Source organism: Staurois parvus, unplaced genomic scaffold (assembly GCF_062004578.1).
Source record: "Staurois parvus isolate SC_StPar_1 unplaced genomic scaffold, SC_StPar_1.0 ptg000282l, whole genome shotgun sequence".
NCBI classification, from domain to species: Eukaryota; Metazoa; Chordata; class Amphibia; order Anura; family Ranidae; genus Staurois; species Staurois parvus.
In genome coordinates, this window is record NW_028318078.1 from 554,038 (window position 1) to 578,309 (window position 24,272).

Here is a 24,272-nt window from a genome sequence, read left to right on the forward strand (position 1 = left end):
AACACAATGGCTCCGTGAGAGAAATTCCCCCATCAACACCGACTGTGTTGATGGGAAAATTGAGCTATATTCTCTTTCTTGGGACCTATGGTTGTAGGAAAGAAAATTACTACATCTATGGCCAGCCTAAGTTAGTTTCTTTTTATTGTTCCCCTAGACCAGGGGTCTCCAAACTTTCTAAACAAAGGGCCTGTTAACAGTCTTTCAGACTTTAGGGGGGCCGGACTGCGGGAAGTCAAAGCAGAAAATGTTCTGGCTTCACTGGGAGTAAACAATGCCCAATCTTTGGAATCAGGGGAGGAATCGTACCCCTTCGTCAGTGGAAAGAATAGTTTCTCATCATTTTGTGTCAGTAGGAGGAATTATGGCCCATTGTTGGTGTCAGTGGGAGGAATTGTGCCCCATCACTGACGTCAGAGGGTGGAATAGTGGCTTGTCATTGGTGTCAGTGGGAGGAAAAGTGCACCACCATTGATGTTAATTGGAGGAATGGTGCCCCATGGTTGGTGTCATTGGAAGGAGTTGTATCCCAGCACTAATGTCAGTAAGAGGACTTGTGTTCTACTGTAGGTGTCAGTGGAATGAATAGTGCCCAACTGCTGGTGTCAATGGAAGGAAGCGTGCTCTATCGTTAGTGTTTTTGGAAGGAGCTGTGCCCCATTGTAGGTGTCAGCAAGATAAATAGTGCCACATTTTTGATGTCATTTGGAGGAACAGTGCTCCATTGTTGGTGATAAAGGGTGGAATTGTATACTATCATTCATGTAAATTGGAGGATTTTTGCCCCATTATTGGTGTCAGTGGCAGGAATGATGTCCCAATGTTGGAGTCAGTGGATGGAATAGTGCCCCAAGGGCCAGAAAAAACCCAAACCACATCCGGCCCCCGGGCCACAGTTTGGAGACCACTGCCCTAGACATAAACGAGCAATTAACCCATACAATGCAGGCATAGCCCCGCTGCAAGTGATAATGTTTTATCTGCCAGAGTTGAGCTTTAAGTGCTGCACTGACATAAGCTTAGCATTTGACATGTTGTAGAGAAGACAAGCTATATTGCTCTGCTAGAACTGTAGAAAAATTCTTCTTTTTATTATACAAGATTTATATAGCGCCAGTTTGCGCAGCGCTTTACAAAATGAAGGTAGACATAACAGTTACAATACAATTAGGTACAAGAGGAAACAGAGGGCCCTGCACGTTAGAACTTACAATCTAGGAGGAAGGGTTTAGTGGTACAAAAGGTAATAGCTGTGGGGGGGGGGGGGATGAGCTGATGGAGGAAATAAAAGGCCGTTTACTAGGTAGAAGCAGGATAGACTTCTTTAAAGAGAAAGGTTTTCAGGGATCGTCTAAAAGGTGGATAGATTAAGAGATAGCCGGACAGATTGGGGTAGGCAGTTCCGTAAGATTGGAGAAGCTCGGGAGAAGTCGTGAGAGCAGAAGGTCTTGGGAGGATCAAAGCGAGCGGTATCACTAGTTAAAAAGGGGCGTATTCTGGAGATGTTGCGGAGGTTGAGGTGGCATGATTTGGCCAGGGATTGGATGTGGGCCTGAAAGGATAGTTCAGAATCCAGGGTTACCCCTAGCACACAGGGATGGGTTGATAGTGGTGCAATTGATCCTGACCAAAAAATAAGGAGAAGAGGCACATGGGGGGAGGAAATATTATGAGCTCAGCTTTTGATAGATTGAGTTTTAGGAAGTGGTGTGACACATAAGGAACGTCCGTAACCCAGGGTATTCAGACATGAAGGTGTGATAAAAATAAATAAATAAAACTTTACTTGACACCATTTGTCTCTTATGATTCATGGCTTTCAAAAGTAAAGTGAGAATGGATCATGCTACTAGAACTAAACACAAAAGAACAACAGATTAGAGATATTCTTTCCAAGTCAAAGTGATACATTGTATTTCTTAGTGACGTTTAATCAGTTGTAGCGGTTTAGCATTACTTGAAAGGGATCTGCGAAGTCTGTCAAAGATAATAGCACATTCCTAAAGGCTTAGAAAGCAAAAGCAATTTGACGATACAGCACAACTCGGGGAGTACATACGGTGAAGAACAGTAAATGTTTCATAAATGGCATTCTAAGTATTATTATTATTATACAGGATTTATATAGCGCCAACAGTTTGCGCAGCGCTTTACAATATAAGGGAGACAGTACAATTACAATACATTTCAGTACAGAAGGAATAGGAGGGCCCTGCTCGTGGAGCTTACAATCTAAAGGAAGGGGGAGGTGATACAAAAGGTGATAGCTGCGGGGGATGATCTGGTAGAGGTGATTCAAGTACAGTTCTTAGGTGGAGGTGGCGTTGGCTTCCCTAAAGAAGTTTGTTTTCAAAGATCGCCTAAAGCCAGACAGGATGGGGGCTGACTGGACATGCTGTGGTAGGGAGTTCCAGAGGATAGGAGAGGCTCTGGAGAAGTCCTGGAGGCGAGCGTGGGAGGAGGTGATGAGGGTGCTAGAGAGGAGGATATCATGGGAGGAGCGGAGTGAGCGATTTGGGCGATATCTGTGGATGAGGTTGGTGATGTAGCTGGGGGCAGTGTTGTGGATGGCTTTGTAAGCTGTGGTTAATATTTTGAATTTTATACGTTGGGTTAGTGGAAGCCAGTGGAGGGATTGGCAGAGAGGGGCAGCAGTCGTTGATCAGTTGGTAAGGTGTATGAGTCTAGCAGCAGCATTCATAATAGACTGAAGGGGGGATAGCCTGTGTAACGGTAGACCAGTGAGGAGGGAGTTGCAGTAATCGAGGCGGGATATAACCAAGGCATGGATAAGTTGTTTTGTGGTGTCATTGGTCAGGAAGGAGCGGATTTTGGAAATGTTCTGGAGGTTGAGGCGGCAGGATTTAGCCAGCGAGTGGATGTGGGGTCCAAAGGAGAGGTCAGAGTCTAGGATTACACCTAGCACCCTGGCATGAGGGGAAGGACCAATGGTTGTGCTGTTGATCTTAATGGTAAAGTCGTGAGGGGGGGGATCAGGGAGGGGGAAATATTACAAGCTCAGTTTTTGAAAGATTGAGTTTAAGGTAGTGATGTGACATCCATGCTGATATGTTGCTTAGTAGATTTGTGATACGTGAGGAGATTGAGGGGGTGAGCTGGGGAGTGGAGAGTGGAGTGTCATCAGCATAGGGGTGGTATTGGAAGCCATGGGAGGTTATCAGTTGGCCCAGGGAGGAGGTGTAGAGAGAGAAAAGGAGGGGCCCAAGAACAGAACCTTGGGGTACCCCAACAGAAAGAGGAAGCAGAGCGGAGGAGGAGGAGTTGTATATGACACTGAAAGTGCGCTGAAACAGTAAACAGTTGTTCCCAAATGCCAAGAAAAGCTGGTTCATTCTGTACTAGGAGACTACAAAAGTTGAGAATGAAGATCTATAAAAGGCAGCTGAGATTTATAAAAGTATCTTTGTAGAGATGCATTTGATTCTCTCCATCATTATCTTCTCTTCACTTTCAACATTCCCAAAAGGGAATATTTTCCTGTCAATGTCACTAAACCCATTCCCAATGCTCCTGAGAGATGACAGGAATCAATTACCCGGCTCTTTCACAAGAATAGTACAACTTCATTTGTCTGTGTATTTAGCTAATGTGTTTTATTACAGCAACTGGTCTTTCTAAATCAGTATCTATCCAGGATTTTAGAGTAAACCCATGTAAAGTAACAGGAATGATTTAAAGTGGAATTCCAAGATATACCTAATATTAAAAACACTCTCTCCCCTACACATGCGAGTTTCATCTCGATTCGTTTTTCAGAGAAAAATTTAATTTTCGGAGATTCAGATGTATATGACTCTCCAAAAAGACATAGTAATGAATCGGGGAAAAAAAAAAAGTATAACAAGATTAAAGAATGTATTTGTTTCATTCGGATGTCGTCGCATGATGCAGTAGTAGTTTGGGAGCATGGGGAAATGAATTCAATTTTCAAATTTGTTCGATAATTCAGTTTCGGATAACAAATGGATCTGAACTTCATTCAATTTGTTAATTCGGATGCACATAACGCCAGTCGATACTGTCCAAACAGCTCATTCCATTTCTCTCGGTGTGTTGGACTAGCATCTGAAAATATTGAATTCGTCCAATTCGATAATATATCGAATATATAGTAATCTTCCAGAAAAAAATGCAACATGGTAAGCTCCAAAGAGCAGGGCCTTCCTAACCCTCTTGTACTGAACTGTATCATTGCTGTATTGTCTCCCTTTATATTGTAAAGCGCTGAGCAAACTGTTGGCGCTATATAAATCCTGTATAATAATAATAATAATAATAATAAATTCATCTGGACCAATGAATATATGAAACAAATGCCAAAGATAAGAAACGAATGGCAAAAACGAACTGGTTCAATACAATGAATACAACGATGAACAAATGCATCCGAAATGAAAATTTCCAGTGTGCACGTCTACCTCCTAACACCTATGCTGACTAACTTGTGTAAGAAACATATATTTACTTGCGTGTTTTCAGACCTTTCTGGTCCGGTCACGTGATCTCCCGTGTCAGCCAGCATCAGCTGCAGAGGAGAGAACAAGGGCGCTCAACAAGGCTAGAATACTAGAATACTTGGGAGAAGTGATGTCACCTATAGGCTCCTATGGTCCATCCATTGTCAGCACTTTCTCCTCTCCCCTGCAGCTGCCGCTGGCTGACATTGGAAGGAGCTGGATCATGATGACTAGACTAGAGCAACTGGAATATAGGTAAGCATAAGATGTTAGGAAGGGAGAGTATTTTTAGGATTAGTCAGGTATAGCCTGGAAATCCACTTCAATGCCCCTTTCCCCAGCAGAACAAATCTTTCCTCGGCTCTTCTTATGCAGGTCATAGATGGGTCGAAAATCGGCCGATTTTTCGGCCAAAAATAAAATCGGCCGATTTTCGGATCGTTAGTGGGTTAATTGTTCTTTGGTATTTTGGCAGATTTTTTTTATCGGTAAAGTTGGAAAAAGATCGGCCGTTTTTACCGATCGGCCGATTTTTGCTGCAATTATGGGCAAATCGGCCGATCTTTTTACTGATAAAAAAATCTGCGCATGAGCAGTAACCTGCAAGAGGAAGAAGACGAAGAATATGAAGAAGAGGATGAAGAAGAAGAAGAGGATAAATAATAAGAAGAAGAGGATGAAGAAGAGGATGATGAAGAAGAAGGAGGATAAATAATAAGAAGAAGAGGATGAAGAAGCCGCTATAAATGTCAAAGAACTGTCAAAGAAATAGCGGAGCTCTCTGCAGGTACACTTTTTGCCGGCTGTAGACGGGATGAAAATCGGCCAATTTTTTTTACCATTCCTGGTAACGTTGGCCGCTTGAACGACCAATTTTTCATTTTTTTAAAGAAAAATCGGCCGGTTTTCTCCCCATCTATGGCCTGCATTAGTCACTGGGTGTGAGAAAAGGAAGTCATGTTAATAGGGCAAAGCAGAAAGTTCCATCAGACCCATTGCTGCTGGCCCTTAAAGGATTTTTTTTAATTGTTGGGAACTTTCTGATCTTGTGTTCACTGTGATCAGATGATCAGGAATCCTGACCAGAAAGAGTGACAGCTTGGTGACTGTATTCAGAGCGCTGAAAAAGCCAAAGCGTTACACCAGAAACATACATTTCCAGAGGCAAATCTCTAAATCCCAGGATGGTCAGGCTCCTACGTTAGGAATCTACAGCGCCTATCTTTCATCATCGTAATTCATTTTCACACTACTGCAGTGATAATCCACTCATAAAACAATAAACTCTGTATATAAACCCATTCCTCAAACTGCAATAAAAGAAAAGAATTCAGTTTTTTCAGAGTCAGTTTTTGACAGCTTGAGTAGAAAAGCCTATCCCCGCCAGCAAGCTGCAAAGATGCACCTTTGGTCTCTATGTAAAAGCAGTGATCTCTCTGCAGAGTGTATTCTGAAAGATACGGATCATTTCCAAAGTGCCTCTATATGTGTGCTCCTGATTTATAAGACCCCAATGTACACGGGACACTTCTGAAGGAAACGGACTGCTGGAAAATGTAGGTTTAAAAATGTCTGTTTAGCCGCGTTTGGATAACGTGTTTATGTGCGTTTGCGTTTAGAAGCGTTTTTTAAAGATAAGCACAGGAAAACCTCACAAATGCCCGGAATGCACTGGAAAGTGGTAAAATTATTAACTATTTCAGACTTTTTCAGAGAAATACAGAGAGTACAAGCAGAGACATCAGTATGTGTTGAGATTAGCTTAGGTGTGAGTTGCTCATTAACATTTCTTTTGTTTCCAAGGGTGGGAAAGGAGTCTGGTGGAGGGAGTCATTAAGGCCACCTGGCAGGGGATCTTCATGAGGAATTTGAGGTGTGAATGGTCATTAACATATCTTTTGTTTCCAAGGGTGGGAGAGGTCTGAGGTATGAATTGGTCATTACAATGTGTGACAAGCTTGGTAGGAACATCCTGTGTGCAGTGTTTTGTCCATTTGAGTACCTTGAAAACACTTTACATGCATTTTTCATGATGAAAAAAGGATCTGGACAGCATCTGGAAATGGAACAGTAAAAAAACACTTCTAAACACAAACACTTATAAACGCGATTAGCCACGTTTACAAGCGTTTTGCATTTTAAACGCTGATAAAATCGACTGCTGAACGTAAATTTGGTGCATTAAAAAAAAGACGACTGTAAACTCAACTGCCTGTAAACGATGATGTGTACATGGACACACAGGAAAACTAAGAGTTCAGGGGCTGCTGTAAAAAACGCTGAACGGCTCCTAAACGTGAGTTTATCAGCTGCAGTGTACATGAGCCTTAAGAGTACAACAAGGCACTTACTGAACTCAGAGCTTGTGTGAAGGCCACCCCATACAACTACCAAAGACAGACTGACACACAGCTCATCAACTTATAAACTAGCAAAGATGGGGTGCAATTCAATGTACATAAAACAAAATTGTAAATCATACAACAATCTTCACAATGCTGTTTACTAAATGCAAATAGACCGTGTACTTTGCAAGTGCAGTTTCCCCCAGGGCTTAGTAAATGTGGTAATGCTCTGCTGACTTTCATCATCAAATCTTTTGCAAGCAAAAATGCTGTTTCTTTATTTTTTCCTGCATGTGATTCAAGCTTCACCTCATTTACTAAGCTCTGCAGCAAGAGTGCAACTACATTGCAGTAATGCTGCAGGCATCATTCCAGGACAACCACTGAAGTACGGGTACGTTGCTGGTCCACAAGTGGATATGGACCATACATGGAACATCATGGCAAGGCCAACATCTTGGCATGGCCAATTGTGGTCAGCACATGTCCTTATGCCATAGTTAATGCTATGTATGGCTCCAATACATTCTGGAAAACAGATCCAGAACCAGTATGCAGCATATGAAGTCAGAATAAAAGTCTTGGTGTGGATCTACTGTGGTAGGCACTAGTTCCTCTAAAGTGCAGAGGATCAGCATTCTGCAAGGAACCCCACCAGAGTAGCTTTGATTTTGCTGCAGGACATGTCCAGTTTATAGCCCCGTAATTTGCCTTTCAAAGTTTAGTACCACTGACTTCTTGTTATGTCAGCCAAGCAAAACACATAATTCATGAACAACAGTAACAATGATTGGTGGCATAAACAACGAGTTGCATTATTGACAGAAAGTCACTAAAGCAGTAGACAGCCAGATAACAGGCACCAGAGGAACCAGTGTAGTAGCCACAGTAGCAGAGATAAAGCCAAAGCTAATATTGAATAGGTGTTCTCTTTGCTGCCAAAACAGCCCTGACCAGTTGAGGCATGGACTCTACTGGACCTCTGAAGGTATGCTGTGGTATCTGGCACCGGTCCATCAGTAGAAGATCCATTAAGTCCTGCAAGTTGCAAAGCGGGGCCTCCATGGATCGTTTTTTCCAGCCAAACCTACCGATGCTCGACTGTGTTGAGGTCTGGAGAATATGAAGGCCAAGTCAACACCTCAAACTTAATGTTTTGTTCTGCAAATGTTTGACATTATTCAACCACTTTTGCAATGTAGCAGGGTGCATTATCTTGCTAACAGTGGCCACTGCCTTCAGGGAATGCCATTTCCATGGAGGGGTGTACTTGGTAAGCAACTATGTTTAGGTACTTGTCAAAGTAACAGCCACGTGAATGGCAGGACCAAGGTTTCCCAGCTAAACTCTGCCCAAAGCATCACATTGCCTCCACCAGCTTACCTTCTTCCCATACTGCACCCTGGTGTCATCTCTGCCCCAGGTAAATGATGCACACACACCTAGCCATCCACATGATATAAATGAAAACTTGATTCATTAGAGCAGGCCACCTTCTTCTATTGCTCCGTGGTCCAGTTCTGATGCTCACATGCCCATTGTAGACACTTTTGGTTGTGGATACGGGCCAGCATGGGCACCCTGACTAATCTGTGGCTACGCAGATCCATACACAAGAAATTACGATGCCCATTGTTTCTGATTTCAACATATCGACTTCAGGGACAACATGTTTACTTGCTCCCAATTTATCCCACTGACTTTCTGATACCATTGTGACGAGATAATCTAAGTTATTCACGGAACATAAAATTATGGCTGATCTGTGTATACATACAAAATGCTTCCTATGCACTAGATTTGTGCCCTATTGCCCAGAGATCTTCAAAAAACATCCACGTAGTTCCACATTGAAGAACAGGGGACACTGCATTCCTTTTTTATATTTACAAGCCTCTAACATGCTTTGCTTTATTGCTCCTGCAGAGGAATGCCCTTGTTCTTGTGTATGTGTGCCCTTGTAAGAAAGCACCATGGGCATGTGTTGGTGTTATTATAGGAGAATGTTCTAGGCACAAGTTGGAGTGCAGGTGCCAACATTTAAAAAATCATTTTCAGCCCTGGTTCACACTGATGCGGTGCGGAATTTGCATCAGAATCGCACCCCGTTCATGCAAACAGCTGGAGGTGTGTATGTTAAGTTAACAACACACTGAAAGCGGTCCGCAAAACGCGTTGCAATGTGCAGAATCGGATCACATAGGTGTGAATACCCATGCAATTCAATTCTAGTGCAGACCCAAAAAGGTCATGTTTTTAGTGTGGTGCGATTAGAGCCATACAAAATGTATAGCTCCAATCACACCGCACACAAATCGCATGTGATTTGCACAGGAATGCGGTGCGGTTCCTGTGCGAATCACATGCGATATACCGTACCGCATATATGTGAACCCCAGCTCAATGACACTCTTACTAATCAGAGAACTCAACCTCTTCCTGAAAACGAAGAACATTTTGTAGACTTATTTTAAATGAAATAACTTGTTAAAATTTCACTTCTAAGCTGCAATTTGCTATTTACAGAAGTTTGCATGCATTCAGATTTAAAATAGATATAAACCCAATCACTATAATCTCATATAAATTCATTCATATCAATGTCACTTGAAAGGTTGATTTTTAAGATTTTTAAATCTGCAGTTTTTGTTGAAAAAATCCCTGGAGATTCTGCCATGAAGGCATGTGCAGCTCAGCTTACAGAGCTGTCCCGATCCTTGTGTGCCAGATAACTGTCTAAAGAAGGCTGAAGACCACGACACAACTGGCACTGGGTCTGTTGGAGGAAAGGTAAGTTATATCTCCCTTTAGTTCCTCTTTAAGGCCTTGCCAATTCACAATGTGCATGCATGACCCATCATTATCAATATCAGGAAGCTGGTCCTAGGTAGGGATGAGCTCAGGTATTTCTGGACCCTAGCCATAGCTCACCTGTGCAATCCCACCATGAAGCTGTAACTGTACAAAGCCAACCATAGGTGGTCAAGGCATTCCCTCCCCTGCAGTCGCAAACATACACCCCCCCCCCATGTATACAAGCAGTTACGGGGTGGGGAATGCCTCAGCTGTTTAGGATTGGCTTTGTGCAGCAAGTTTCCTGGCAGGATCCTTCAGGTGGGTTTGGACTAGAATCAGAACATGCCTGAGCTCATTCTTAGGCCTAAGGCCGGCTATACATGGGTCGATTTTCAAACAATTTCTCGTTTGAAAATCAGACCTAAGAACAATCGGCCAATTTTTGCTCTGTTAGTGGGGCAATGGCACCGGACGATTTTCGTGGTTCCTCCCCATTTCGTTTATCGGGCATGCTGGAAAATTTGTGAAAAACGACCGATTTTCGAAATCATTGGTGGCAACCACTGGATTACAGAACGAACAATGTTTTCGAATCGAAAAATCGTTTGGAATTCAACCCATGTATGGCCTGCTTAAGCAGTGATATAAGTGGCTGAGGAGACGGGAGGAGATCAGCAGCACTGGAGATAAAAAATAGCTTATAAAAAAGGTAAAAACAGCATTTCATGACATTTGTCACAATATACAGTGCAAGAAAACAGGGCAGGAGTGCTCCCCACTCATATAGTTAGTCTGGCTGAAAAAAGACAAAAGTCCATCCAGTTCAACCATAAAAAAAACAAAAAAAAAAACAAAAACACATTACAATCCTATACCCACAGTTGATCCAGAGGAAGGCAAAAAAAAAATCCAGCAATACATGATCCAATCTGCTCCTGCTGGGAAAAAAAATTCCTTCCTGATCCCCCGAGAGGCAATTGGATATTCCCTGGATCAACTTTACCTATAAATGTTAGGATCCAGTTATATTATGTGTATCCAAGAAAGAATCCAGGCCTTTTTTGAAGCAATCCACTGAGCTGGCCAGAACCAACTCTTGAGGGAGTCTATTCCACATTTTCACAGCTCTCACTGTAAAGAAACCTTTCCGTGTTTGGAGATTACATTACTTTTCCTCCAGACGTAAAGAGTGCCCCCTTGTCCTCTGTGATGACCTCAAGGTGAATAACTACACCGAGTTCACTATATTAACCACTGATGTATTTATACATGTTGATCATATCCCCCCTTAATCTTCTCTTCTCAAGAGAAAATACATTCAGTTCCTCCAATCTTTCCTCATAAATGAGCTCCTCCATGCCTCGTATCAGTTTGGTTGCCCTTCTCTGTACTTTCTCCAGTTCCCCAATGTTCTTTTTGTGAATTGGTGCTCAAAACTGAACTGGATATTCCAGATGAGGTCTTACTAATGATTTGTACCGGGGTAATATGATATCTCCCTCTCTGGAGTCTATACCTCTTTTAATACAAGAGAGGATTTTGCTCAGTTTAGAAACCGCAGTTTGGCATTGCATGTCATTATTAAGCTTGTGATCTACCAGAACCCCCAGATCCTTCACCATTGGAAGAGGTGTCTGTGAGGGCCACAGACATCAGACTTGGGTAAGTGAAAAACTACTTTGGAAGATTTTTTATTTTAAAAAAAGATTACGAATGGACAGAAGTAGGGCGGGAGACAAATTTAATATATAGATGGGCTTTAAGCCCCAGTTCACACCAATGTGACTTGCATGACAAGTCTCATCCCACGTCTTTCAACTTATCTTTTGACTCAACTTGCAGCGACCCAAAAAAAAGGTTCCTGCACAATTTTGTACAACTTCATTGCGACTTGCATTGACATTATTGAAGTCTCATTGAGTGGCATGAAGTCGCACAGCATAGTCGGACCCCAAAATTGCATGACTTTGGGGTTACACTGGTGTGAACCAGAATTAAGTTATTATGGAAGTTTACTGTAAAGACATTTTTGTGATTTTCATGTCGTTTTGTTACATTTTGTAATCAACAGTTTTATAGATTAGCCATCAGAAAAAGCAAACACACAATGTGCAATTACTCTGCCTCCTTTTTTATCAACTGTTGGGTTATGATATGAGTTGTATAAGAGGACAATATTTTCAGTAAGTCAACCAAACCATTGCCTTGCACACACAGACTTCACCTTGTCCATCAGTGTGTACAGCAAGCATGGGGGCCCATTCACATCATATGTCCCCCTATGCAATCCAAACACATAGACAGTCTACTTAGGCAGGGAAAACTTTCGGTTTGTGTGTAGTGCTGTCTGTTCAACAGAAGTCGGTTTAATGACTGGCTTCTGTCAATTAGTCATGCTGGAGAAGCAGCATTTGATCATCCCTTGCAACCAATGGCTGCATGCACTAATCTGCGTATTCTAGTGGGGAAAAGTCCCTGCTGTCAGAATACAATAGTGTGGTAGGGGAGATATTTGCATCCACATCAGGATCCGTCCGTTTTTTTTTCGTTCAACCCACTGGTTAAACCAATTAAAAGTGAGGGTACATCCAGTTTTACATTCTATTGATTTGTTCACACCAACTCCCTGAAAAAAAGTAGGACAATTTGCACTTTTTTTGCAGCACGCTCACTGCGGCTCATTGTACAGCACAGAATGGAATGAAATGTCATTTTTGGGACAGCACAGTGGCTAAATGGTTAGCAGTTCCACCTGGCAGTACAAGGGTCGTTGGTTCGAATCCCAACCATGGCACCACCTGATTGGAGTTTGCATGTCCTCCCTGTGCCTGCGTAGGTTTCCTCCAGGTACTCTGGTTTCCTCCCACACTCTAAAGACATGCTGGTAGGTTAATTGGATCCTGTCTAAATTGGCCCTAGTATGTGTATGTATAAATGTGAGTTAGGGACCTTAGATTGTACACCCCTTGAGGGTCTGATGTGAATATACAATATATATGTAAAGAGCTGAATAAATTGATGGCACTATGCAAGCACCTGTAATAAATAAATAAATCTTGCAGACAGCCATGACACCTTCTCCTTAGAAACATCTAAAAGGTAAGAACTATTGAAAAGAAAAAAAGGCACTATAAAAAGGTACCTAAAATAATAAATACATTTTGTGACATTTCCATACAGCTTAAAAAAAGGCAAACAGTGCAATGCATTGCAAAGCAGAGAATCGCCCATGCACAACGCACACCAGCAGGCACGCATTATACAGAGCATACCCTGTGCCCGCCGGTGTGAATGGGCCCTTGCAATGCGCAGGTACAATTTCAGCATGCTCCAAGCAGCTTTCTTTAAAATAAACGTCAGTTGCAGGTTGGGGTATTAAACTCAAATTAAATGGGAGTGATGTCAGTGACTAAACACGCTACTAGAAGGCTTTCAACAAGTTCAAACAAATGTATCTTGTTTAATGTCACTACTACCACGCCTGTAATGATTTGTGCTTAACATCCCCAAACTGGATCTGACGTGTGCTTTAAAGGCTCCGATGATGCACTCAATGCGTGTTGAAAGGTTTACAATTGCTTTGTAAACGTTTGATGTGCACACTGCACCTACTCATCTAACGATTCTGCAGCAAGACCATAGACTTGCATTTTGAGGAGAATCCATCAGGACTTCATACAGGCAGCTGAGAGGTGGTATATGCAGGTGGTTGAGTTGCGGTTTTACTTCCCCTTACTGGCCACCTAAATTTAAAATGTGTTTAGGTGGCCAGTCACTTTTTAAGAGGGGCAGTGAATCACTTCTCAGAGGAGCGGTGCAACGCTTTTCAGAGGGTCCGCAGTGTAGCCACACGCATGAACAAGCCCTTCAAGTCAGGGTGGATTTGATTTAAATCAAACTGATTTAAATCACGATTTAAATCACTAGTCAGTAAGGCTTGATTTAAATCCTAGTTTTCTACATAGACTAATTCTTGCTGGTATAACTTTAATATGCAAGTAGATGAAGATTTTTAGAATAACTTTTCATATTAGTTTTTTTATCCCCAGTTTAATAGGTTAATCATTCATATTTGGACAACTTTTCTGTTGTACTTAGGAAGGAGAAAAATAATCATTACCTTAATAACAATCTAAATATATTTATTCAACTGAAACAATAACATTCCAGCATATGTTATTTGCTTAAACATCCATGTTTGTTAACTAATTTGGCTAAACAAAATATATATATTTTAAGAAACTTAGACTGTCAGCCCCTTCCTCCTCACACTTAGTTTCACTTTCTTCTTGTGCAGATCTATTCCACTCCAAACAATCAGAAAAATATTGTTTCTATTCTATTCACTGAACTTCTTGAAACTTAGCACTGAAGGGGTTGATTCTGTATTCATAGGTTTGTAGAAGTTAGGATTAAGGTCTTTTTCTTAACTCATTGTTCATGTTATAACATTTTTGCTGTGAAGAAGAGGCATGTGATCTCCGCTGAGTCAAATTCAGTTTTGAGAACTGCAAAGTAAACCAAACATCTGTGATAATATCTTGTAGGCAGAGAAACTGCCCAATAATCTTACAAAAACCTCTGGAAGAGCATGACATTGTGAATGGATTCATGGAATGTATTTACCAAAAAAATTAAACATATGCAGCCTTATTTTACATAATTAAACAAATCTTTATTTCATGATGGAATAACCTTTGGATGGTAATATATTTTCCTCAAAAAGCATTTTATTCAAAAAAATCCGATTTAAATAAAAAAAAATCCGATTTAAATTAAAAAAAATCAGATTTTTTTGATTTTTTAAAAAAAATCATTGATTTTTATCCACCCTGCTTCAAGTGGACCTCTCAAAAAAATGTCTACATGGATAAACTTTAGATTGTAAGCTCCACGAGCCGGGCCCTCACATTCCTTCTCTACGGAAAGTATTGTAATTGTACTGTCTCCCTTATATTGTAAAGTGCTGTGCAAACTGTTGGCGCTATATAAATCCTGTATAATAATAATAATAATAAACTCCTAACGTAACAAAAGACTGCAGAAGTATAATTTGTGAACACATCCAGGAACTGCACAGGCACCAGGACATACAGGACTGTAAGCATCTCAGTCTAGGGCACGGGTGTCAAACTGGTGGCCCTCCAGCTGTTGCCAAACTACAAGTCCCATGAGGTATTGCAAGATTGACAGTTACAAGCATGACTCTCAAAGGCAGAGGCATGATGGGACTTGTAGTTTCGCAACAGCTGGAGGGCTGCCAGTTTGACACCTCTGCTGTACAGCAAAGGCCTGCTCTTACCTGCACATCACCGCCTGCTATCCTGATCTGCTACTGCCACAGATCTGATACTTCCTAGAATTAGTGTATATCAATAAAAGAAAGCGATATTAAATCTTCCATAAAATATTGCAAAATGTATCCCATATGGCACTTCAAAGAGCAAGCACAATCCATCTTTTCACATTTCCATACATCTGAGATGGTGCCATAGCCTGAGGGGTTGTTTCTAACAGAACACAACAATGGAGTCTTTCTTTATATATATAAAAAAGGTTTATTTTAAAATCAAACCGTAAACTAGTCCTTACTGGCTTTGCTCTTTCTAGTCTAAAATCTCTGATGGTGCGCTCTTGGTTTTCACTAAACCTTCCTGCATACAAAGAAAAGAGATGTACAGAACAATTGTCTACCCCAGAGCCTCTGCTGCTGGTAGACACAGCCTATAGTATAGGCCCTATACCCTGCTTTAGGCTGCTTTCACTTTTGTGGCAAGCTTACCACCCTCTGAAAAGCATCCCATGGTGGATCACTTTTCATAGGGTGGTAGACCAGCAGCTGAGAGGTGTTCAGGAGGTGCTACTGCTGTCCCCTGTATACTTTTTTTTTTTTAAACAGTTTTTAGGTGCCAATTGACAATATTACATTGCAGGATCATGCTGCAAATGTGAGCTGAGTGTTTGGCTCTTGGTTGTGGTGTGGCCCCACTGAAGTCGTACTGCCTGTCAAACTCTGCAGCCCAAGTTAAAAATGCTGCAGCCGCAAAGAAATTCATGACAGCGGCAGCATGTGTACAGCACTGTCCGCCTGTATTGTTACAGTTTGATTAGGTTACATTGCAAGCTCCAAGGAGCAGGGCCCCCCTAACCCTCTTGTATCGAACTGTATTGTTGCTGTATTGTCTCCTTTTATTTTGTAAAGCGCTGAGCAAACTTTTGCCGCTATATAAATCCTGTATAATATTAATTAGGTGGCTGTGGAGCGGTAAAACCCATGGCTCAGCCTCCTGTTTTTTTTCACCACCTCCCTAGCTGCCTATGTAAAGAGCCCATCAGTAGAACATAAAAGGGTAGGGGACCAGTTGAAATGGGGCAACACTACACACATCAGAGTACCATGTTAAGGCATACCTGACATTTTAACCACTTGCACTCCTGAGAATCTATGCCCCTTCCTGACCAGGCCATTTTTTGCGATACGGCGCTGCGTTAATTTAACTGACAATTGAGCAGTCAAGCAACGCTGCACCCAAATGAAATTTACGTCCTTTTTTTCTCACAAATAGAGCCTTATTTTGGTGGTATTTGATCACCTGTGCATTTTTTTATTTTTTGCGCTATAAACAAACGCTGTAAAACAAAAAAAATACTGACAATTGTGAAATTAAAAAAACCCTGTATTTTTGACTTTTTGCTAACAAACTTGTCCAGTAAAAAAATTTTAAAAATCATATTTAGGCCAAAATGTATTCTGCTACATGTTTTTGACACAAAGTGAACAATACAAAGAGAACAGGATACTTTTTCATACAAGTACATGGTACAGCAGGCACACTATATTGCCAAAAGTATTGGGACATCCATCCAAATCATTGGATGCAGGTGCTCCAATCACCTCCATGGCCACAGGTGTATACAATCAAGCACCTAGGCATGCAGACTGCTTCTACAAACATTTGTGAAAGAACGGGTCGCCCTCAGGAGCTCAGTGAATTCAAGCGTGGTACCGTGATAGGTTGCCACCTGTGTAATAAGTCCATCTGAGACATTTCCTTGCTACTAAATATTCCAACTTTTAGTGGTATTATAACAAAGTGGAAGCAACTGGGAACAAAAGCAACTCAGCCATGAAGTGGTAGGCCACGTAGAAATGACAGCGCATGCTGAACCACACAGTGCACAGAAGTCGCCAACTGTCTGCAAAGTCAGTAACTAAAGACCTCCAAACTTTGTGTGGCCTTCAGATTAGCACAACAACAGTGCATAGAGAGCTTCATGGAATGGTTTCCATGGCCGAGCAGCTGCATCCAAGCCTTACATCCCGAAGTGCAATGTAAAGCGCTGGATGCAGTGGTGTAAAGCACATCGCCACTGGACTCTAGAGCAGTGGAGATGTGTACTCTGGAGTGACCAATCACAATTCTCTGGCAATCCAATGGAAGTGTCTGGGTTTGGTGGTTGCCAAGAGAACAGTACTTGCCTGACTGCATTAAGCCAAGTGTAAAGTTTGGTGGAGGGGAGAATATGGTGTGGAGTTGTTTTTCAGGGGTTGGGCTTGGCCCCTTAGTTCCAATGAAGGAAACTCTTAAGGCATCAGCATACCAACACATTTTGGTCAATTTCATGCTCCCAACTTTGTGGGAACAGTTTGGGGATGGCCCCTTCCTGTTCCAACATGACTGCACACCAGTGCACAAAGCAAGGTCCATAAAGACATTGATGAGTGAGTTTGGGGTGGAGGAACTTGACCGGCCTGCACAAAGTCCTGACCTCAACCCGATAGAACACCTTTGGCATGAATAAGAGCGAAGACTGGCTTTCTCGTCCGACATCACAAATGAGCTTCTGGAAAAATGGTCAAACATCCCCATAGACACACTCCTAAACCTGGACAGCCTTCCCAGAAGAGTTGATGCTGTTATAGCTGCAAAGGTTGGGTCAGCTCAATATTGAACCCTACGGACTAAGACTGGGATGCCATTAAAGTTCATGTGCGTGTAAAATCAGGAGGCCCAATACTTTTGGCAATATATTGTATCAGGAATATGAAATGTTGGGTGTACACATTCTTCTCTACATATTCTGTTCTCTGCAGCCTATCCCCAGCCAACAATGTAGCATGTCCACTCTCTGACCCTCAATTCCTCTATTAGGTCTGCAGTTTCTGACAACCCTCTCAAGCATTACATATACTGAACATTATGTGTGCCCCTTTGGTGATGTCAGGTCATCTTTAGCTCATAAGTGGACAACCACTAATCTATACAAACCTTACGATATTGTAAAGTACATTAAATTACCTGTGTAGTATAGACCTCAAACCTGCTGGGTACCACTGTGCGGCTATCTCTGAATACAGAATACGCCCTGGTTCACACCGGTGCAACTTGTCATGCGATTTGATGATTTCAAATAAATACTGAATAAGCCCCAGTTCACAAAGGTGCAACATGCAATTTGATGGTTCCAAATCGCATGGCAAGTTGCACCCAATTGTCTGCATTAGAACCGGTCGAATCGGTGCAACTCAGATTCTGTCAAAGCCGCACTGATTTTGAAAACAGTTCCTGCAATATTTTTGACAATTTCAGGTGTGACTTGCATTGACATCTGTACATGAAGTCGCACAGATGTCAGCCAAGCTGCATATGAAATCACACTGGGTCCACGGCTTTGAAATTGCGCTACTTCAAGTCAAGTGCAGCAGCATGATTTCAATGTCGCATTTGGCATGAACTGGGGCTAAGATCAGTGGTGAGTTCAGCATAAAAAGAAAAAAAAATGTTTTTTTAAAAAATGCAATTAAATACAATCAGCTAGGAATGGTTCAGATTTGTCTCTATGAAAAGTTCAATCAGATGGGCGATGAAACCCAGCCGCTGTGCTGAGAAGCTCTTGCTGCGCCTGCACCCATTTCTATGGACTGTCAGCTCCAAGTAGATGAATGCACAGCGGCTTAGCATGGAGGACGGGTCTCAGCGCCTGTCTGAATGAGCCCTAACCATGATCTGACAAACAAAGCAATGTGCAAAACCACCAATTACAATGTACCTGTCATTGCTCTGACTACACATATCTTTTAAAAGGTGAAATCTGATTGGTTTCTGGAGGTTAATGAGATCTACACATTCTAACAGATTTTTACTTTGCCTCCAAAGTGCTGCAAGAGACCAATAAACGTTCCCAAGTCATAAAGGAAGAGGCTGGCATTCTGAACTCGAGTCCTCAGATTGCCCCGCTTACAAAGAACGAGCAAATATTATCTTCTTAGCCAGCATCCTTTGTAATATCAGAGAATAGAACACATGGACAGTACTCTGCACTCCTGACATACACCAGCCTGCACAAAGTTATCCAAAGTCACTTTCTCTTGTCTGCAGTGACAAGCCCGTGTCACCGTGTCACATGACCTCCACGCACAGCAATACATGATAGAGGGTCTGTGGTCACTGACCTGTCATGCTGGAATTAGGAATGGCTGCAGCCTCCTATGAGTGATAAGCAGTCTATAGAGGAGGACTTCCTTGTTTGGCTGGCTGGTTGGCTGGCCCTCCCATAGCTCTGATGGGCGTCAATGACAGCAGCAAGGAACCCAACCCAGCTTCAGGTTACACCCAGAGCTTCCTCCCCTTAAGGTGGAACTGGATCCTTGCTGGCAAAACGCTTCTGCAGCCACTTCCTTCCACAGCCTCCAAAACTCTGCCAGTTTTAACTCCTTCGCTGCCTGAAAATTTCTTGATTCTACTCTACAATAGATTTCATCTTTGACACTAATGCAGGCCATACATGGGTCGAATTCCGAACGATTTTTAGCCCGAAAATCGAAAACATTGTTCGCTTGGTAATCCGATGGTGCCATCAATGATTTTGAAAATCGGCTGACCAAGTCATAAAGCTCACCCCATATAACAGGCGAAACTTCTGTTCCTTCCAGGTCACGGCTCATGAGCATATTCTTTTCGGAAAAATTATTGTACGATTTGACCATCATTGAGTCGAAAGTCGGTCGTTTTTCACGAATTTTACAACATGCCCGATCGCCGAAAAGGGGAGGAACCACAAAAATCGTCCCATGTCATTAACCCACTAAGGCTTAGTTCACACTAGCTTTGTCAGCGAGGGTCAACAGGCGTTTGGGAGGCGTTTCTAACGCTTCTCAAATGCCTATGAAAATTCTGCACATGGTAGCACACAGTGCTGTTCACACTGAAACAGCGTTGCGTCACGTTGCGGCAAAACGGACGCCTCGTGTCGAGTCAGGAGGAGTTGAAGCCTCCCATTCAAGTCTATGGTGCCGCTCCGTAAATGCCTGACAGACGTTTGTGGTGCAGTTCGGACGCGATTGCGGAGCGTTAAGACCATTTAACTTCATTATAGGTGTTTGTGGTGCGGTTTTAACGCTTGGCAAACGCCTATCAATCACCTCAAAACCGCGCTTAGGGCATTTGGGGAGTGTTTGAGCAGCGTTAAAAACGCTTCACAAATGCCTGTCAAACGCTATAGGGGCGTTTGGTAAGAGTTAGAAATAAAGTCAAGTGTGAACAGAGCAAAAATTGGCCGATTATTCTTAGGTCCGATTTTCGGACGAAAAATCGGTCGAATTTCGATCCATGTATGGCTGGCATTAGTCATGTAAGAAGTTCAGAATATATAGTATAACTAAAGGCAATTTTTTTTTTTTTTTTTTAGGGCTCATGTACACTGCAGCTGATAAACTGACGTTCAAGAGCTTTTCTGCATTTTTTTCAGCAGTCCCTGAACTCTCCCTAATGTTTTCCTATGTGTCCATGTACACTATGTCGTTTACAGGCAGCTGAGTTTACAGTCATTTTATTGAACGCGCCAAACCTGCGTTCAGGAGTAGATTTTATCAGCGTTTCAAATGCCAAATGATTGTAAACGCGTGTAAACGTGGCTAACCGCTTTTATAAGCGTTTGCGTTTAGAAGCATTTTTTAACTGTTCCATATCCAGATGCTGTCCAGAGCCTTTTTTCATCATCAGAAATGCATGCAAAGTGTTTTCCATGTATTCAAATGGACCCAGTACAGCAGCGCAGTCAGTTCCAGGTTTTGCGTGAAGGAAGAAATGGTAGAACGTGCCGCATTATGCTCATGATGGGATCCATAGTGAATACAACCAGAAAAGACAGGTCAGCTCAACACATACTGCTCTCTCTGCTTCTGCTCTCTCTATTTCTCTCAAAATGTCTGAAATAGTTATTTTTTACTATTTTTCAGTGCATTCTGGGCATTTGGAAAGATCTCCTGAGGTTATCTTTTAAAAACGATTCTAAACGCAAACGCGCATAAACGTGGTATGCAAACGCAGCTAAACTGGCATTTTTTAACCTACATTTTCTAGCAGTCAGTTTCCATCATTCAGAAGAGTTTTCCAAACGTCCCGTGTACATGAGCCCTTAGTTTTGAATAGAGGAGAGATGAACTGGAACCCCTGCCATTTTTTTTAAATTATCTGTTTATTAACCCCTTCACGCCTAAGGGTCAAACAAATCTTAACGCCTACGCATAATTTTGCAATTTTGACATGTGTTAGTAAAACCGTACATATCATTACAACTACTTTGTACATCCAGGTGGATTATATCGCATTTTTTTCCAGGACAAATTGGGCTTTCATTTGGTGGTAAATGGTAATGTATATCTCCTGATTTTTTCTTTTATTGTCAAAGGAAAACTGGGTCAAAATAGTAAAAAAAAAATAATTTCTTTTAATTTAGCTGTGTGTTTCTTGTTACTACGATAACCTACCACCAAAGAACAACCCCAAAGAAATTTTCCAGCTCTTGACGATCACAGCGATACCATATTATTTGTTGTTTGTACCCGTAGTACAGCCCAGAAACAATAGTGCTCATTTTGGGCAACGGATCAAATTCAAAATCCTAACACTGACGTACAAAGTTGTCCACCATACTGCCCCGAACTACATCACCTAATATCCAAGTACCGCCCAGCACGCACACTCCGCTCCTCACAAGACCTCCTTCTCTCTAGTTCCCTGGTCTCCTCCTCCCATGCCCGCTTCCGGGACTTCTCCAAGGTGTCACCTATCTTCTGGAACTCTCTGCCCCAACCCATCAGATTATCACCTACTCTCCTCTCCTTTAGGCGCACCCTGAAAACCCACCTCTTCAGGGAATCCTACCCCACCCCCTGCTAACTTGCCATATTCCTCCACTCTTCCTACCACTCCATCCCCCACAGCTTTCTCCTCCTGTGCCACTATCCCCTCCCTCCTAGATTGTAAGCTCGAAAGAGAAGGGACCTCGATCCCCTCATGTTTTGCATTGTATTGGTATTGTTCTGTCACATGTTCTGTCCCCCTTTGTAATGTACAGCGCTGAGCGAACTATTGGCGCTTTAGAAATACTGTATAATAATAATTTTGGGTTTTTTACCTAAAACACACTGACACTGATACTGACAGATACCAATTAATAAAAATAAAAATTTTAAAAAATCCTCACATTTGACCCTGACCTTTGGACCTTTGACACTGACCTTGACCCAAACACTTACCCTGACACTGGACTAGATAAAACCTTGATCTAGGTATTTTTTATTTATAGTTTAATATTTATTTATCCTTTTTTTTTTTTTTTTTAAAAACAAACATTTTTTATCCTCTATGCCAGGAGTTAGAGAGATACAATGTATCTCTCTCCTCCATTCATAGAGAGAAAAAAACCCCCAAGGGGGCTGGGCTGTACAGTGACTGATCACTGTGATAGCCAATCAGAGGCTATCACAGTGATCATGTGACCCGGGAGTCTAACGATCGAAACCTGGGGCTCTCAGTGATACACCGGTGTTTGTTTCTGCCAGGTTTTTATTGCTGTCTTCCCATTAGGAAGATCCACTTTCTCTATTCGTCCGGTTTACCATTACAATCAGAAGTGAAAGTAAAAAGAAAATCCCAAATTTTGGGTTGTCCCCAGAAACGTAATAGAGGGGAAATGTTCCAATGGGAACACACAAGTGGAGAAACTTGCTCCCAGCTCCCCGTAAAGAAGTGGGGGGGGGGGGGGGAGCGGGTACCTGAATTTGACAAGTACCACTTCCGGTGCGTTCGCCTAGGCAATTGGAAGTTGTCCTCCCCCCTTCCTCCCCGTAGTCTTCTGGGAAACGTGACAGGTCCCAAAAGTCTACAGAACCATTCACAAGGAGTAGAGCTACTCACACACGCACAGTGGGCACCCGGCTGTGAAGCTGCAAGCTGTCCCAGCCGGGTGCCCACACTGAAGATGTTAGCACCGGGGAGAGAAGAGGGCCGGTGAGGACTGAGGGACAGGTGAGTGTCTGTATTTTAGAAGTCAGCAGCTACAGTTTTTGTAGCTGCTGACTTTTTTTTTTTTATTCAATTGGAACTCCACTTTAATTTTAAGGGATTTCCTCTTACTTTCTATTTGGCTATGGGACAGGAAATGAAGGGAAATCTTCGCAATGGGACACAGATGGCAGAAAAAATATCTGACAGGGGTTATAACCCTCCTTTACTCTGCTGAAAATGAAATAAAAAAGTTTACCTATAATTCTACTTTAACCAGCTTCCACCTGGCCAATAGCAAAATGACAGCCGAGTGGGACATTTGTCGATCGCACACACCTGCGGAGCCATGCTGCGGCGAGATCTGTCATCGGCTGTGTCCAATCATTTCATGCCATCCATTGTATACAATTGTTGCTAGCTGTATCAGTGATCACATGGTGCAGAGTGGGCCAATCACAGCCCATTAGTGTCATGTGGTTAGCTGTGGCCAATCACAGCTAATCTCAACAAAAGACACTGAATTAATTTATTTCATTCAGATAAATGCTTGCCTATAGCAGAAACATTCACTGCTACAGACAATCGTAATTTGTAAAAAAAAAAAAAGAAAAATACTGATCACTACTAGAGATGAGCGAATCGAAGTATCCGAAGTGGAATTCGAGTCGAATTTCGGAAAAATTTCGATTCGTGCCGAATCCGAAAAACAGCCTAATTCGGACGCGCGAATCGAAATTTTTCCGAAAATGGCGGCTGACATGTGCGGCGACGGAGCGGGGATGTCGGGGAAGGCGCGCAGACAAGGCGCGCTGCCCCATAATGCATTCCTCAACGACATGTGATCGCATCAGCCAATCAGCAGCCAGCCAGCCAGCACTGTGTAATGGTCGAGGTATATATAGCGGCCATTTTGGAAATCTTCATTTGCCTGCAGTCATTGAACAGAGGCAGACCGCTCTGTACTAGGGACAGGGACAGAGTTAGGGCCACAGAAACAATACTTGGGGACAGAGAGAAGTTACTTAGGGACAGAGAACCATTACTCAGGGACACAGACTTGTTAATGAGGGCCACAGAATCGTTCTTTAGGGACAAAGAAACGCTAGTTAGGGCCACAGAATTCATACTCAGGGACAGACAGAATTGTTACTCAGTGCCAGAGAATTGTTACTTAGGGCCACAGAAACGTTATTAGGGCCACAGAATTTTTACTCAGGGACAGACAGAATTGTTACTGAGTGCCAGAGAATTGTTACTCAGGGACAGACAGAATTGTTACTGAGTGCCAGAGAATTCTTACTCAGGGCCACAGAATTCATTCTCAGGGACAGACAGAATTGTTACTCAGGGACAGACAGAAT

The 24,272-nt window shown here is 42.4% G+C and overlaps 1 protein-coding gene across 2 annotated transcripts in view; it reads right to left on the bottom strand.

Annotated features, from left to right (window-relative positions):
* Positions 1–24,272, bottom strand: part of CARD19 (caspase recruitment domain family member 19) — an 83,903-nt gene that overhangs the window by 24,395 nt on the left and 35,236 nt on the right. Inside the window, exon 1 of one of the 2 annotated variants that reach the window (XM_089681843.1) lies at positions 19,074–19,181. The exons of the other annotated variant lie outside the window; for it this stretch is intronic. Within the exon in view, the coding sequence (XP_089537969.1) occupies positions 19,074–19,080 (7 nt within the window). The 5' untranslated portion in view covers positions 19,081–19,181. Of the gene's footprint in view, positions 1–19,073; positions 19,182–24,272 lie in introns of those variants that run through there. 2 annotated transcript variants of the gene reach the window in all.